The sequence below is a fragment of the Lissotriton vulgaris genome, chromosome 7 (genome assembly GCF_964263255.1).
Source record: "Lissotriton vulgaris chromosome 7, aLisVul1.2, whole genome shotgun sequence".
Taxonomy (NCBI): Eukaryota; Metazoa; Chordata; class Amphibia; order Caudata; family Salamandridae; genus Lissotriton; species Lissotriton vulgaris.
Genome location: NC_141695.1, coordinates 1148368868 through 1148387281, shown reverse-complemented (window position 1 = coordinate 1148387281; position 18414 = coordinate 1148368868). Strand labels below are relative to the sequence as shown.

The window sequence follows — 18414 nt, the reverse complement described above, 5'->3', positions numbered from 1 at the left end:
CACCCTCACTCATCCTCACCCTCAACCCCTCATGCCATTTTTAAGTGTACCTTTGAGTAGACAGTTCAAGTTGATTTACATTAAAGGATAAAATGGTGTCTGGAAACGTTAACAAAACTACTATAGTTTACATACCATGCCGTACACACACACCAACATAATTCCTAGCATTTAAAATTACCCACAAACACATTCAAGGGCCGCATCCTTAGCAATGCTCACTATTTTTATACAACAAATAACAACACAACTTTGATGGCAAATAAATCAGCTCCGAACATTTCGCCACACCTATCGCTACATTTATCTATTGGCAAACAAAATCATCGGACATCTTTTTCATTCTCACACTGTATTTCTATGGTGACAGTCACACATTAATGGAGGCATCTGCAGCAATGTCCTGTCTTTTCATACTAAACATAAACGCCACAACTTTGAGCCTGTATATTACAAGCCTTACATTAAGGGACGCACCCGCAGCGAAATTCTGTATTTACAACACGTACACACACAGCCAAAATTCCCATAGCATTTAAAAATACACACAGACACATGTAAGGGCCACTTACGCAGCAATGTTCACTATTTTCATACTGAAACGGAAAACACAACTTTTATGGCAAATATTGCATCCGGCCTTTGACCCGTTCAGCACCACACCTGTCTTTCCATTAATTTTTTTCCAAACAAAATTATCCACCATCTTTCTCATTCACCCACTTTTTTTTTTAACGTTGCCACACACACATTAATGGACGCATCCGCGGCAATTTTCAGTATTTTCATAGTAAACCTAAACGGCACAACTTCGAGCCACTATATTACAAGAGTTGTATGTTTTTAAGTGAAACTTTGTATACTTTTGATGCTTTATATATGCCATTTTTAAGTGTAACTTCGAGCAGACAGTTGAAGTCCAATTACACTAACGTAAAAAAAAGGCCCTTTGCTTTGTGAGTTCCGAGCAAATTCTTATATGGCCTTAAGGGAGTTGCCCAGTGAAGTCTACTGGCGCGCCTATGTCGAAACTCCATCTGCATACACATTCATACATTCACACTTCCAAGTCGCGCACATCAGCTAGTGTGACTTTTCCTTGGGGCAAGGGAAGGACTAAAAGCTTTGATCCTTTCTTAAACACAAAAAGAAAAAAAAGATTCTTGCATCGTTACCCCCTATTTAAGCAGAGGGACGGGTCACTTTAAGTCATACTCTCTTTTTACCAGCGAGGACAAAACTTCGACTTACAGAACGGCGCTGAACTTGCTGCTATCGACCAACAGCCACTGAAAAATTACGGCATTCAATCTTAGAACGTAAGTGCATGCAAGTGTTATTTCGATACATCTAAGGGACAGTATTGATATTTTTAGTTGCGTTTATTAGAACTGTTACTATATCAACATTGCACCTGTGTTAAATTATTCTGCGACATGTGTGTTTGCAAATCTTCATTTTCTATGGTAATACTTAGCAAAAGACTACGTAATTTCTAAAACAGGTCATACCTTGGTTTAAAACAACAGATACATATTGTTTTTTTTTTGTTATCTCTTGTAGGTTATTGGTACGCTTTCAACATTTCCTTGATAGGGGGAAAGAAACTGCGCACCAACATATATCAAGTAAGTACAGCCAACTGTTCACTCTTCTACACAATTTTTACTTCCGTTCCTAACACTCCGACGTGGGGGCAGGGTCAGTGGTTAAGGGTCGGGTCGACAGCAACAACATAAAACTGACCATGACGTTATTCACAGTACCCTGGAGGCGAAGTGTTCGTGCACTGAGCCCTCCCGGCATACACATAATTTTGTCGCTCTCTTTCTCTCTTCGTCTCCCTCACTCTCTATAGCACACTAATCACACACACCCTGTCACATTAGGCAAAACACTGCATCTTACACTAATCACACACAGCCTGTCACATTAGGCAAAACAATGACTGCCACCCTTATACAACACGTGCAACTCCTACGCAATGTAACATCATGTCACTTCGCCACTACAGCAACAAACTTTCAGTCAGAACTTCTAATTGCACAGTAATTTGCATGTAAACAGGCAACACTTTACAACATTTACGCACAATGCATTAATTCGTTGCTTTACTTGCAGTTAGTAATCCAAGTTACAAGCTGACACACAGAAACAGCCACGCGTACAACTACTAGTATTACATTTTCACTAGCACACATCCAATAACACATTAGCCTGGATTAGCTGCCTACCCAAAAAAAAAATTGACCGTACACTTACTACACTATTCACAGGCACATTGGAACATTAGGGGGAATAGTACAGTCATAATCCGTTCTCAACACTTCGCCACACCACAACAAACTTTTCATACACACAATACACTATCAAGGGGAATTTCGCAAACACCCTCTATTACCTGGGTACTCACAATCTTTCAAGCAGGTGAAAAATGTACTGTTTACTTTGTGTACAACGACCGCATTGGTGGGGGCAATGTTAGTTGTCAAGGGTCGTGGCGACAGCAACAACATTAAAATGACCATGAGGTTAAGCACAGGACCCTGCAGCCGAAGGCTTCGTGCGCTGAGCCCTCCCGGCATACACATAATTTTATCGCTCTCTTTCTCTTTCGGTCTCCCTACATCTCTATAGCTCTCTCTCCCTCTCTATAGCTCCCCCTCCCTCTCTCCTGTCTTCCTCTGTTTCACTCTAACTGTGTTCCTCCCTCTGTCTCACTCCCCCTCTTTTCTTACACCTCTCTCCCTCCCTCTCCGTCTCCCTCCCTATCACCCTTCATCTCACTCCCTTTCTCTTCCTCTCCCTCCATTTCCCTTCCTTTCCCTAACTTTCCCTTCCTCTCTGTCTTTGTACATAACTCTCCATTTGTCTCCCATTTACTCCCTCTCTATCTTTCTACATTACTTGCACATTAACTGGTTACACCAACACTTTGCCACACCACAACTAAATTTTCATACACACATTCCACGAACAAGGACACTTTCACACACACACTCTATTACATGCCTACTCACAATCTTTCTCTCAGGGGCAAAATTTAATGTTTACTTAGTGTCCAATGACCGCATCGGTGGGGGCAGGGTCAGTGGTTAAGGCTCGGGGCGACAGCAACAACATAAAACTGTCCATGATGTTATTCACAGTACCCTGCAGCCGAAGGCTTCGTGCACTGAGCCCTCCCGGCATAGACATAATTCTTCGCTCTCTTTCTCTCTTCGTCTCCCTACCTCTCTATAGCACACTAATCACACACACCCTGTCACATTAGGCAAAACACTGCATCTTACACTAATCACACACAGCCTGTCACATTAGGCAAAACACTGACTGCCACCCTTATACAACACGTGCAACTCCTACGCAATGTAACATCATAGCACTTCGCCACTACAGCACCAAACTTTCAGTCAAAAGTTCTAATTGAACATTAATTTGCACGTAAACAGGCAACACTTTACAAGATTTACGCACAATGCATTCATTCGTTGCTTTACTTGCACAGTTAGTAATCCAAGTTACAAGCTGACACACAGAAACAGCCACTCGTACAACTACTAGTATTACATTTTCACAAGCACACATCCAATAACATATTAGCCAGGATTAGCTGCCTACCCCAAAAAATAATGCACCTTACACTTACTACACTATTCACAGGCACATTGGAACATTAGGGCAAATAGCACAGTCAGAATCCGTTCTCAACACTTCGCCACACCACAACAAAGTTTTCATACACTCAATCCACTATCAAGGGGACTTTCGCCCACCCCCTCTATTACATGGCTACTCACAATCTTTCAAGCAGGTTAAAAATGTACTGTTTACTTTGTGTACAAGGACCCCATCGGTGGGGGCAATGTTAGTTGTCAAGGATCGGGGCGACAGCAACAACATTAAACTGACCATGAGCTTAATCACAGGACCCTGCAGCCTAAGGCTTCGTGCACTGAGCCCTCCCGGCATACACATAACTTTCTCGCTCTCTTTCTCTTTCGGTCTCCCTACATCTCTATAGCTCTCTCTCCCTCTCTATAGCTCCCCCTCCCTCTCTCCTATCTTCCTCTGTTTCACTCTAACTGTGTTCCTCCCTCTGTCTCACTCCCCCTTTTTTCTTCCTCCTCTCTCCCTCCCTCTCCGTCTCCGTCCCTATCACCCTGCATCTCACTCCCTTTCTCTTCCTCTCCCTCCATTTCCCTTCCTTTCCATAACTTTCCCTTCCTCTCTGTCTTTGTACATAACTCTCCATTTGTCTACCATTTACTCCCTCTCTATCTTTCTACATTACTTGCACACTAACTGTGTACACTTTCAATATTACACGCACACCGCATTCATTTCATTTTCATATTCAATACAATATAGGAAGTAATCTAAGTTAGACGATGACACACACACACATTTTTCAGGACGTCTCGCACTATTAACTCTTCACGCACACACTCACTCCCTCTCCATCCCCAACAACAATTCCAAGCCAGAATTAGCTGCCTACCCAAAAAAAAATTGCCCATACACTTACTACACTAGTCACAGGCACATTACAACATTAGGGGGAATAGTACAGTCATAATCCGTTCGCAACACTTCGCCACACCACAACAAATTTTTCAGAAACACAATCCACTATCAAGGGGACTTTCGCTAACAACCTCTATTACATGGCTAATCACAATCTTTCAAGCAGGTGAAAAATGTACCGTTTACTTTGTGTCCAAGGACCGCATCGGTGGGGGCAGGGTTAGTTGTTAAGGGTCGGGGCAACAGCAACAACATTAAACTGACCATGAGGTTAATCACAGGACCCTGCAGCCGAAGGCTTCGTGCACTGAGCCCTCCCGGCATACACATAATTTTCTCGCTCTCTTTCTCTTTCGGACTCCCTACATCTCTATAGCTCTCTCTCCCTCTCTATAGCTACCCCTCCCTCTCTCCCATCTTCCTCTCTTTCACTCTAACTGTGTTCCTCCCTCTGTCTCACTCCCCCTTTTTTCTTCCTCCTCTCTCCCTCCCTCTCCGTCTCCCTCTCTATCACCCTGCATCTCACTCCCTTTCTCTTCCTCTCCCTCCATTTCCCTTCCTTTCCCTAACTTTCCCTTCCTTTCTGTCTTTGTACATAACTCTCCATTTGTCTCCCATTTACTCCCTCTCTATCTTTCTACATTACTTCCACAGTAACTGGGTACACCAACACTTCGCCACACCACAACAAAATTTTCATACACACATTCCACGAACAAGGACACTTTCACACACACACTCTATTACATGCCTACTCACAATCTTTCTCTCAGGGGCAAAATTTAATGTTTACTTAGTGTCCAATGACCGCATCGGTGGGGGCAGGGTCAGTGGTTAAGGCTCGGGGTGACAGCAACAACATAAAATTGAGCATCACTAGCCCTCAACACCTCACACACACACCCTCAACACTTCTCCTTCAACTCCTCACTCACCCTCACTCTCACTCAACACTTCAACACCTCAGCCCCACTCACCCTCAACACCTCACTCACCCACAACACCTCATTCCCACTCACCCACACTCAGCCTCATCCTTACTCACCCTCAGCTTCTCACCATCACTCACCCTCAATTTCTAAGCCTAATCTACCTTCACTCACCCTCAACCCCTCACCCTCACTCACACTCACTCACACCATCCTCACTCACCCTCATGCTCACTCACCCTCATGCTCACTCACCCTCATGCTCACTCACCCTCATGCTCACTCACCCTCATGCTCACTTACCCTCAACATGTCATCCTCACTCACCCTCACCATTACTCACCATCAAACCGTCACCCTCACTCACCCTCACCCTCACCCTCACTCACCCTCATCCCCTCCCCCTCACTCACCCTCACCCTCACCCTCACCACCTCACCTCAACAACAATCAACACCTCACCCTCACACTCACACCCTCAACATTTCATCCTCATTCACCCTCAACCCCTCACCTACACTCACCCTCTCTCTCCTTCTCTAGCTCCCCCTCCCTCTCTCTTGCCTTCCTCTTTCTCACTCTAACTTTGTTAATCCCTCTGTCTCCCTCTCCCTCTCTCTCCCTCCCTCCATCCCCCTCTCCCTTCCTATCACTCTCCCTCTCACTCCCTTTACCTTCCTCACACCTCATCCATTCTCTGATTCAATGCAACACATAACACACACACACATTTTTTAACGTCTCTCAGTATTAACTTTTCACGCACTCACTCACTCTCTCTCTGTCCCCCTTTTCCTCCCACTCCCTCTCTCTCCCTCTATCATCTCACCCTGCCTGTGTGCCAGCCGTGGCACATACACTCACAGCAGCACTAGAGCTCTTAACAGGTCTTTAAAAGACTATTTACATGCTAATGTGTCTTTTATGGCAAAAATTCGGAGAAATATATTCTAAACAATATGTTTTTTTTCAACTTTCAGATTATTCAAACAACAACAAAAGAAACAGAAGTTAAGGTAAATACTACTTTGCCACTTCGTTTAAAAATTGTTAAAAGTTCATACCTTACAGTCCCCAAAAAAATTTTTTAGTTCACAAACCTTCTCAATTTACATTATTTGATAACAACATTTCTGTATAACTTTGAAGATGCAGAAATGCTTAAAAGCAAGTTACCATCAAGGGAATAGCAAATTTAATAGCAAATCACAAGGTAAGCAATGCTTACCAAATAGTGCTTTTGCTGTCTTGCACAATTTATGCAAGCCAGTAACTACTTGGAACTCTAATGATCTGCATTATATAATGGACCGTGGGGACGCTTTATATCTCCAAATGCATTCTATTAACAAAGAAACACTTATGCATCCAGATGACCTGCCAAGGTATATAGACCACAATCAAAAGATATATTCACTTTTGCTACGGAATGCTTACTACGGTGATGTCCTTAAACGTTTTGATAAAGCCTACCCAGATATTAGCACAGCATTAAATGTTACTATTAAGAAGCACTGTGGTGTTCTACTTTGTATGAATGTTTATGTAATAGCTATTTTCAAACATATGCAATCATACTTTGTATTTGATTCACATAGTAGGGACCATGAAGGCATGCCTCATTCAAACGGAACATGTGTTACAATTGCATTTAATTCGTTTGAAGGGCTAATTCAATATGTTATGAAACTAGCATATAACTTAAAACATCAGGCTGAGCAATGTGTCCAATTTGAATTAACACCAATAGATATAAAAGTCATTCAAAGAAAATCCTTTACAAAAGCACTTACTGTGCACAAAAAAAATAGTCAACTGCCGCAAGAAAGAAAAATTTGGGTACATACTACTGAATGTACTCCTAATCAGACGATAACATCAACATCAATGTCTTCTGATCATTTACAGAATACAAGTAAGGGAGGGAATAGCAATAGCAATCATTTACCACAATTACCAGGTAATAGTAAAGCTATCCAGGGAACAAATAAACAGTCTCGGAAAAGAAAAAGGGATTCAAGTACATGTCCAACTACAGTTGTACAAAGAAAAAAAATTAATACAGCTGAAGAAGACATTACCAACAGTCAACTAAGTGCTAATGATAATAACATACCCATCTTCACGCAGGGCCAAAGACAGAAACGAGGTCAACAAATCCATACAATCATTCGCAAATTCCACCGGGAAATATTGCATGGGCCAGAGTACATTTGTACTCTTTGCAATCAACTGTGGCATAAACAAACGTTGCTAAATATACGCAGTGTTAGCCAATCCGAAATTTTCAACAAGTGTAACATTAGTAACAAGAAAACAACTTTTATTTGTAAGACTTGCTATTATTACATTCGCAAAAACAAAATACCACCATGTTCAATTGTAAATGGCATGGGCTTCCCAAATGTACCAGTTGAATTAGAATTATATGATTTAGAAGAAAGATTAGTTTCACCTAGGATACCATTCTTACAAATTCGGAGTCTGCCACGCGGTTTTCAAAAATCATTATCAGGTGCAGTAGTTAATGTACCTGCAGATGTTATGACAACTGTTACAATTTTACCAAGGCAAATTAATGACGCCATGACAATCCCAGTGAAATTAAAAAGGAAATTAATCTATAAATCATATACACATTATGAGAATATTAGACCAAATACTGTAAAAAAGGCAGCTACATGGCTAGCGAAAAATAGTCGAATGTTTAATGAATATGGTGTTACCATTAACCCTGACTGGGAGTATATACCTCCAGAAATAGAATCTCACAATGAGACTTCTGAAACAAACAATTCATCTGATAGTTCGGACAACATAGAAGCTGGAAATTTGGATACTATGTTAACAAATGAAACTATTACTAGTAATTCGCTGAATGTGTTAAGTTTCGCTCCAGCTGAACATAACACGCCAAGAGGTTTATATGAGGATAAAGATTCAGAGTTTTTGGCTTTCCCTACTATTTTTTGTGGTGAACGAAGACCTAACAATAAGGAAAGACACATACCGGTACATTATAGTACTATTTGCCAAGCAGAGTTAAGGAGTTATGATAGAAGAGTCGCTAAATCTATTACTAATGTCTTTTTTAAACTGAAGAAATTACATATTAAGCAGATCCATGGTAAAATCAACATTTCCATCAGAAAACATTTTACAGATGGGAATAAAATAACTGCTAAAGACATTAAATGTAATATTGCCAATGTTTTACAGTTCAATGAGGGGTACAAAGTATTAAAAACTATACGCAGTTCACCTCCATATTGGGAAGGTTGCAAAAAAGATATTTTTGCTATGATAAGGCAACTTGGCATTCCCACTTTCTTTTTGACATTATCTGCTGCAGAAACAAAATGGCACCATTTAATAAATATACTATTGAGAGTTAGAAACTTACAGGAATGTACAGAGGAAGAATTCTTAAACATGTCTTGGGAAACTAAAAGTAAATTAATACAAGAAGATCCAATAACATGTGCAAGACAGTTTGACTATCAAGTTAGGAAATTCTTTAATTGTGTTTTGCTGAATGGCACTAATCCAATTGGGGAAATAGTAGACTACTTTTACAGAGTCGAATTCCAACAGAGAGGTTCTCCACATATACATGCATTACTCTGGGTAAACAAAGCACCATTGTATGGTGTTTCACCAGTGGAAGAAGTCAATAGCTTTATTGACAAATATATCACTTGTCATAAGTCTGAAAACCCTGTTTTACAACCGTTAATAAATCTACAAAGGCATGGTCACACCAAAAATTGCAGACGTAAACAGCAACGGACATGCAAATATCAATATCCCAAATATCCAATGTCAAGAACGCTCATATTAGAGCCATTAACACTGGAGGAGACAAATAACCAATGGCAAGATAATATGAAAATAATACATGAAGCTATGAATAATACTACTTTTAATACACTTTCTTTTGAGGAATTTTTGGACTTCATTAAAATGGATGATAAAGAATATATTACTTCTATACAAACTAGCTTACAAAAAACAACTATTTTTTTAAAAAGAACACCAGCCGAATGCTTCATCAATAACTACAATAGTACTCTTTTAGAAGCTTGGCGAGCAAATATAGACTTGCAGTTTATACTAGACCCTTATGCTTGTGCAGTCTATATTATCTCATATATCAGTAAATCGCAAAGAGGAATTAGCAAACTTCTAGCGCAAGCTGCTAAAGAGGTACCAAGCAATAGTAATATCAAAGATCAACTTAAACACATAGGGAACAAATTCCTCAACTGCACAGAAATTAGTGCTCAAGAAGCAGCATATCTAATTCTTCAAATACCATTACGGAAAAGCTCACGATCATTTGTATTTATTAATACTAGCCGTCCAGAGAAAAGAACTTATTTAATGCGTGATATCGAAACTATTAATAACTTGCCCGAAAATTCCACTGACATTCAATGTGAAAATATTATTATTAAGTACTGCAAACGGCCACAATCATTAGAGATGTGCACGTTAGCAGACTATGCGGCTAATTTCAACTATGTGAAGAAAAAAACACATGGGAAAGAAATAAATGATTGCGAAGATTTACTTGCAGAACAAAACTTTTACAGCTCAGATGAGGAAGAATTAGAAATAGAATGTAGTGACGGAAAAAAACTACAACAGAAACATAATTATGATTATGCTTTAAATAAGCGCAGACAAGGGAAAATAATACGCTTTTGCAGATTTAGCAAAAATAATGAACCGGAAGAGTATTATAGAGAAATATTAATGTTGCACTATCCATGGAGGGAAGAAGAAAAAATACTAATCAACAAGGAAACTTACTATGATAGGTATCTGGAAGTTAAAACATTTGTTGACACACAACTAAAAATCTATAACAAACAGCATGGTGAACTTACAAACATTATTCATGAACAGTCTCATGAAAATGTCATTTCACCTCCTCTATCACCAACTGTGAATATACAGACAGAAGACCAAAATCCAGAACATAATAATAGATATGATTTGGCTCTAGATTTAGGAATTAGAACTACAACTGAAGAACAAAGATCAACTAACGTTCTTTTACCCAATGAAAAATACCAACAACTTATGCAAAACTTAACGGAAGAACAACTTAACTTTGTTTACCATCACTTGCATTGGTTTAAAACTACTAGCACTCCATGCTATACTTTTTGCACTGGAGGGGCTGGTGTTGGGAAAAGTTTTGTAATATCTGCACTTTATCAAACTTTACTACGCTACTATAACACTAAGGCCGGTGAAAATCCGGATAATGTTTATATCTTACTTACTGCTCCAACAGGAAAGGCTGCCCATAATATTAATGGCAAAACACTGCATAGCACTTTCAAAATACCTGTGTCGCAAAGTTTGTCTTATAAACAACTGAGTCATGAACATAGAACTGCTCTACAAATGGAAATGATGCATGTTAGAGTTGTTATTATTGATGAAATTTCAATGGTAGGCCACAATATGTTGAATTTTATACATAACAGGCTTCAAGAAATTAAATCATCTAATGAACCATTTGGAGGAATTTCTATTTTAGCCATTGGTGACTTTTACCAATTAAAACCTGTATTTGACAGATACATTTTTCAGGATTCGACACAAATGTATGGTCCTTTAAGTGCTAACTTGTGGAAAGAACATTTTAAAATTTTTGAATTAACAAAAATTATGCGCCAAAAAGAAGATCTACAATTTGCTGAATTACTAAACAGATTGAGAGAAGGCAAGCATACTGAAGAAGATATTTCACAAATTAAGCAAAGGGAAATACAACCTGATGAGACTTTATTAGAAACAATTCCATATACCATGTCAACTAATCTAGAAGTTAATGAAATTAACAAAAAGGTTTTAGAACAACATTGCAAAGATTATCCTGTCTACATAACAGTAGCAAGCGATACTGTTAGTTCTGATTTGTCTGAAAGTGTGAAAAAAACGATTCTTAAGCAACTGCCCAAAGATCCACAGAAAACAATGGGCCTTTCACATACATTACACATTGCCTTACAACTTCGTTATGATTTAAGTTGCAATGTGGATGTCAATGATGGTTTAACAAATGGCGCAACTGGTGTTGTACAATTAGTAGAATTGATTAACAATACACCTATTATTGTTTGGTTGTTATTTGACAATCCCACTATAGGAGAAACAACCAGACAACAATATAAACACTTATTTCATTCACAAACACAAAATACATGGACACCAATACATGCTATAGCTAGACATTTCCAATACACTAAGAAATTTATTACCATTATACGGAAGCAATTTCCTTTACGCCAAGCATCAGCACGCACTATACATCGCACACAAGGTGCAACTCTTGAACCACTTTATATACACTTTAATAACAGCAAGATTCATCATTTGCATTATGTTGCTATTAGCAGGGCAAAATCAATACAAAATGTCTATGTACACAATTTTGATGAGCGTAAAATTGTAGTACATCCACAAGTTAATGAGGAAATGCACAGATTAAGGACAGAAATGCCACTTGAAATACATATCCCACAGTTACATACATACAGTGCACATTTCAATATCATTGCACACAATATAAGATCACTACAGAAAAATTTTTCATCTATGGTAGCGGATAGGAATATATTACAAGCAGACATTATTTGCTTAACTGAGATCAACACTACAAGAAATGCTACAGCTAATGATTTCAGTATAGAACAATATCATCACATTATATTTGATAAATTTCATACATACAACACAAACCATGGAATGATTATGTACTACAAAAAAGATTTATTTATATTGCCTATTTATGAGACACTTGAAGGGATAGACATTTTACATTTTACTCTACAGATTGATAACACAGATTACCTTATTATTATTTTATACAAACCACCCCTAAAAAGTATAACTTCTCTTTTTGATTTCATCACTAATATTACGGATTTTTACCCCATGCACAAATTGATTATTATAGGGGATTTCAATGTGGATGTATCTCAAACAAATGCAAACAGCAAGCAATTACTTGGATTCTTTGAAACAAAATTACAATGTCAACAACTCATTAACAGTTACACAACTAACTACCAATCCATTTTAGATCATATATATACAAATGACCAACTACACAACTATGGTACTTTAGAATGCTATTACAGTGATCATAAACCAATATGGGTTTGTATTTAACATGTTATATCACATTTTCTATTTCAGATGATGTCTATTGAAGAAATAATGAACATTAATACTGATGACAACAAACCATACCAGAAACCAATAAGAGTTAATGTCATCAGCTGCTCAGGGAAAACTACGTACAAAAATGCTAAACAAGAGCAGAAAATTTTATTCCATTTGGCTTTAGCAGATAAAACTGGAACAATTAAATGTACTTGTTACCAAGAAAATTTATATGAGCAAACGAAAATAAACTGTGGACTACTGATACGGAACTTTATTCTCAAAAACAAAACAATTTTAATTACAAAACAAACTAAAGTAACCAAATTTCCCGCAATGACAATCGAGGAGGGCCTGATCCAACAAGCAAACAACATTTTGCATCCGCCTGCACCATCGGCTTCTCCCATCAAGGAAATAAAACGGGCAAGTCTAAAAAGCCTGATGACCGTTTCAGGGACAATAATTGCCGTAAGTATGAACACAAACATGTTATCATGTCAACTAAAAAAAAATATTGTCTTGCAGTGGAAGAGTTGGACTTATTAGGATTGTAAATGACATATCTTATGTATTTGTGCTTTTTCTAAATTGCAAGTATAAATAGTCTGATGACTGTTTCAGGGACAATATGTGCCAGATGTATCAACACAAACATGTCATCATGTCTAGTACAAAAATGCATAGTTGGCTTACACACAAATTACACATTTAGGGGCCCGGTGTAGGTAGCCCTTTAGCGATCCCAATCGGCCAAAAAAAAAAAAGATTTTGGCCCGTTTCACATCGGTAAAGGGCTATTGAGATGTAGGGGCACATTTTAGGTAACTTTAGCAAATCTGTTTATTAACCGAAACGGTAGATTTACAGATTCAATAAAATTAACTGAAATGTAATGTAGGTAGGCAATGTACCTTCTGTACATGGCTTACACAATCGGTATTTTACCATGGAATACAAATCCAGGGTAAAATACCTATGGCATGTGACAGGCAGACCTGCCCTTACAGCAGGTATGCTTGCCACATGGCACCTGTGCCTTTTTTGGCGGTGCAGGAGGGTGTCAAAGTGACACCACCTGCACCCTTCATAATTCTTTAATTACAGATTCAGTAAATACCGATTCGGTAATGCCTAATCATTCCTATGTCCTTCAAAACCCATATGAATTAATGCGCATTACCTATTCGCTATTTACCGATTTGGTAATTAAAGATTTGTTAAGGATTCTGTAATGAATCCAGATGTTGGTACCTACATACAAAAATGGGATTTACCTACATCGGGCCCTTAGGAACTTCACGGACAACATCAAAAAAGCTTGCATTAGACACTCTTTCACACTCTTTCACACTACGTATAAAGGGATAGTTTTGAGATATATAATATGTGAGTACTTTGGGGTATAGTACAAATTCAAGTACTCTCCACAATGACAATTTTTACTAAAAAAAAATTGCACTATGGTAGAAAGTATGTTCATTTGGGTCCTGAAATATAATACATTATATTACCAGTGATACAATGCACTACTACTATGTTTTTTTACTGTCACTATTTTGTAGAATTGTTCTTTTTGGGTTTACCAAAAGTACGCAAATACTGTCTTTACATCAATGCCTCACCCTCAGTCAACATTACTCACCCTCAACACCCAACTCTCACTCTCACTCAACACCTCACCCTCAACAATTCAATTTTAATGCCTCACTCACCCTCAATCTCACTCACATGAGATCACCCTCAACACCTCCTCCTCACTCAGCCTCAATCACCCTCACTAGCCCTCAACACCTCCCACTCTAAAACTCTACCCTTCTCCCTCAAATACTCACTCACTCTCACTCAACACCTCAACACCTCAGCCTCACAATCAACATCAATGACTCACCCTCACTTAGCATCATCCGTACTCACCCTCAACTTCTCACCCTCAATAACTCTCAACACCTCACCCTCATTCACACACAACACCTCACACTCAACAATTCACCCTTAATGCCTCACTCAGCCTTAATCTCAATCACCCTCAATCACCCTCAACACCTCTCACTCAATCACCCTCACTCACCCTCACTCTCCCTCAACACCTCCCCCTCAAAAAGTCAACACTTCTCACTCAACTCCTCAGTCACCCTCACTCTCACTCAACACCTCAACACCTCAGCCTCAACATCAACACCTCACCCTCACTCAATTAATCACCCTCACTCACCCACACTCACACTCATCCTTACTCACCTTCAACTTCTCACATTCAATCTTTCACCCTCAACACTCCCTCACTCTCACTCACCCTCAACGCCTCACCCTAACTCTGCCTCAATCACACTCACCCTCACGTAACACCTCGTCCTCACTCACCCTCAACCCCACCCTCACTCACCCTAACACTCAACACCTCACCCTCAATAACTCACCCTCACCCACACCCTCACTCATGTCATCAGGTCTACTAAAAATATGCATACTTGCCTTACTCAGCCTCACTCACACTCACGCTCATCGTTACTCACCCTCAACTTCTCACCCTCACTCACCTTCAAACTCTCACCCTCACCCTCTCACCCTCACCCACCCTCATTTAGATTCAACCTCACCCTCACGTAACGCCTCATCCTCACTCACCCTCACTCCCCATCAACTCCTCACACTCAACACCTCACCATCACACTCACTCATGTCATCATGTCTACTTAAAAAACGCATAGTTCACTTACACACACATTACACCTTTAGTAACTTCAAAAACTAACTGGACACATTTTTGATTATGCACTCTTCACACATAGTAGCAAGTACAACTTTTGAAAAATATAAGATGCCAGTGCTTTGGTGTATACTACAAAAAAAAGTACTATGTACAAGGCCATTTTTTACAAGAAACATTTCAATCTTTTAGAAAGGAGGTTCATTTGGGTCGTTAAATATGATACATTATATAGCCTTTCAGACAATGCACTAGTAATATCTGTTTTTACAATCACTATTTAATAGAATGCTTTCTTTTTGTGTAGGAAGAGGACGCAAAAACGGTGTTTATCAATGGGCAAGATACCCCACTCAAATCCATTACAATAAAAGATGCAACTGATGATATAAAAGTGACACTGTGGAGAGAAGCGTCACTATTTAAAATACATCTTGGGAAATATGTGACCCTGACTCATGTCACTGTACATGAATTCAATTGCCAAAAAATATTGAATACAACGCGCCATAGCAAAATGGAGGTAAGCACAACGAACAAACAAAGTTTTGCAATTATCTCTTTTCAGCCACTCTTGGAATTGCACCCAGTCTTGCCCTTTCACCCACTCTGCCCCTTCCACCCACTCTGGACATTTTACCCACTCTGGACATTTCAGCCACTTGGGACCTTTCGCCCATTCGGGAGCTTTCACCCACTCGGGAGCTTTCACCCACTCGGAACCTTTCAACAACTCTGGCTCTTTCACACACTCTAGGCCTATCACCCAATCTAGACTTATCACCCACTCTAGACTTATCACCCACTCTCATACTCACTCACCCTCAACAACTCACCATCAACACCTCACCCTCATACTCACTCACCCTCAACTCCTCACGCTCAATCACCCTCACTCACCGTCAACACACTATCACACTACAACAACAAACAAATACTTACCACCACAGCAACACTTAACTCACCCTCAACACCTCACCCTTAACTCCTCACTCAACCTCAATCTCAATCATCATCAATCACCTTCAACATCTCACACTCAACACCACTCTCATACTCACTCACCCTCACAACATCACCCTCATTTACCCTCACTTACCGTCAACACACTATCACACTACAACTACAAAAAAACACTTACCACCACAACAACACTTCACTCACCCTAAACACCGCACCCTTAACTCCTCACTCTCACTCATCCTCAATCACCCTCAACACCTCACCCTCACTCACCCTCAACGCCTCAGCCACACTCACCCTGACACTCAGCTTCTCACCCTCAGCCTCAACACCTCACTCTCACTCACACTCAACGCCTCACCCTCAGTCAATCTCAACACATCACTCAACATCACTCTCACTCATCCTCAATCACACTCAACACCTCACTCTCAACACCTCACTCACCCTCAGCCCCTCACCCTCACTCACTCTCAACTCCTCACCCTCACTCATCCTCACTCACCCTCAACACCTCCCCCTCATTCTCACTCACTCTCACTCTCACTCACCCTCATACTCACTCACCCTCAACACACTATCAGACTACAACCACACCAAAACTTAGCACCACAACACCACTTCAATCACGCTCAAAACATCCCCATCAGCCCCTTACTTACCCTCACTCTCACTCATCCTCAAACACTGACTCACCCTCAATCTCACTCACCCTCAACGCCTCACCCTCACTCACCCTCAACATCTCACCCTCACTCACCCTCAACACACTATGACACTACAACCACACAAAAAAATTATTACCACCACCTATCACCCAGTCTCGACCTATCACCCACTCAAACTCTATCAACAACTGGGACCCTTTCACCTACTCAGTCCATTTCACCCAATGTGTCCCTTTCAACAACTCTGTCCCTTTCAACCACTATAGGCCTTACACAAAAAATAAAGTATACACATTTTAAAAATAATTATTGCTTTTCTTTTCTCTCAACAGGTAACAGCCCCACCAGAGGAAAAGATGGACATTCTAATTTATGGTGTTGAAAGCTCTACTGAGCAAACAAGTATCATCACAATAAAAGTGACAAACACAGACGAATTGCAATCGATGCCCATCGAAAACGAGATCTTAATTAAATGGTTTATGTTAGATGAGGACGTTGAGAACATCGGAGATGCCCTTGTCCATTTTTTGCCACAAAATTTTGAAGTTGTCTTTTGTAATGGGCAAATCATAAAGATTCTTAAAGAAAAAGACGATGAAATATGTTCTGAGTAAATTTTGCATGTTGCCAGGATATTTTTTTTTTGTACAAAGTTAAACAATAAATATTTGTGTTTTTTTATAAAAAATAAACAAGTGTGTAATACAAATTTTACTACTTATATGGTGATTTTTTCTATTCCAAAGGCAAATTATAACTAAGACACTCCATTTATACAACATAGTCACACCCACATACAAGATTTAGCCAATCCATTTGACATTAGAAAAACATATACAAAATACACATACTTTGTAGCTTACACGCACTACAGTATTATGTATGAATGAGACTGTTGAGCTAAAGACGCCTGTGCTGGTGCTGAGTTATGCTGTGTTGTTGAGCAATGTTACTGTGGGGGGCCGAATGTTAAGGTGGTATTGATGCGTGTTCCATTGGTGGACATCACAAATTAGGTTATTGGGAGAAGTGCAACTGTTGTTGGAATGAGTTATGCTGTGGTGGTAATAGTTGAACACTAACACAGCACAACTCATCATCAACACTTCACAACTACAGCATTAGGAAGCACCTCACTAACAACACTCATCAACACACCAACATCACTCTACACCACTGCAACAGCATCAATCGACCACAACAACATACACAAATACTAACACACTTTACAATAACGAGTCACACATGCAAAACACTCACATTTGTCAATAACACCCTCTCTCACACTCACTCACCCTCAACTCATCACCCACCCTGAATTACACTCACTCACCCTCAACACCTCACACTCACTCTCCCTCAACACCTCATCCTCACTCACCCTCAACACATCACCATCACCCTCACCCACCTTCACTCACCATCAACA

General features: G+C 39.7%; 1 protein-coding gene across 1 annotated transcript; it reads left to right on the top strand.

Annotated features, from left to right (window-relative positions):
• Positions 1-1371: 1371 nt before the first annotated feature.
• LOC147703050 (uncharacterized) lies at positions 1372-17610 on the top strand. The gene is made up of 5 exons (XM_086928869.1): positions 1372-1628; positions 6437-6472; positions 12675-13112; positions 15659-15874; positions 17315-17610. The coding sequence occupies exons 3-5, from the start codon at positions 12675-12677 to the stop codon at positions 17597-17599; spliced, it is 939 nt and encodes a 312-aa protein (XP_086784995.1). The 5' UTR covers positions 1372-1628; positions 6437-6472; the 3' UTR covers positions 17600-17610.
• The last annotated feature ends 804 nt before the right edge of the window (positions 17611-18414 follow it).

What these genes read in the sequence shown, in the direction of transcription:
- LOC147703050 (XM_086928869.1), top strand. Translation starts at nt 12,675, where the DNA reads ATGATGTCTATTGAAGAAATAATGAACATTAATACTGATGACAACAAA. An exon ending in TTTCAGGGACAATAATTGCC is followed by an intron (nt 13,113 to 15,658) that starts GTAAGTATGAAC and finishes CTTTTTGTGTAG; the next exon opens with GAAGAGGACGCAAAAACGGT. An exon ending in CGCGCCATAGCAAAATGGAG is followed by an intron (nt 15,875 to 17,314) that starts GTAAGCACAACG and finishes TTCTCTCAACAG; the next exon opens with GTAACAGCCCCACCAGAGGA.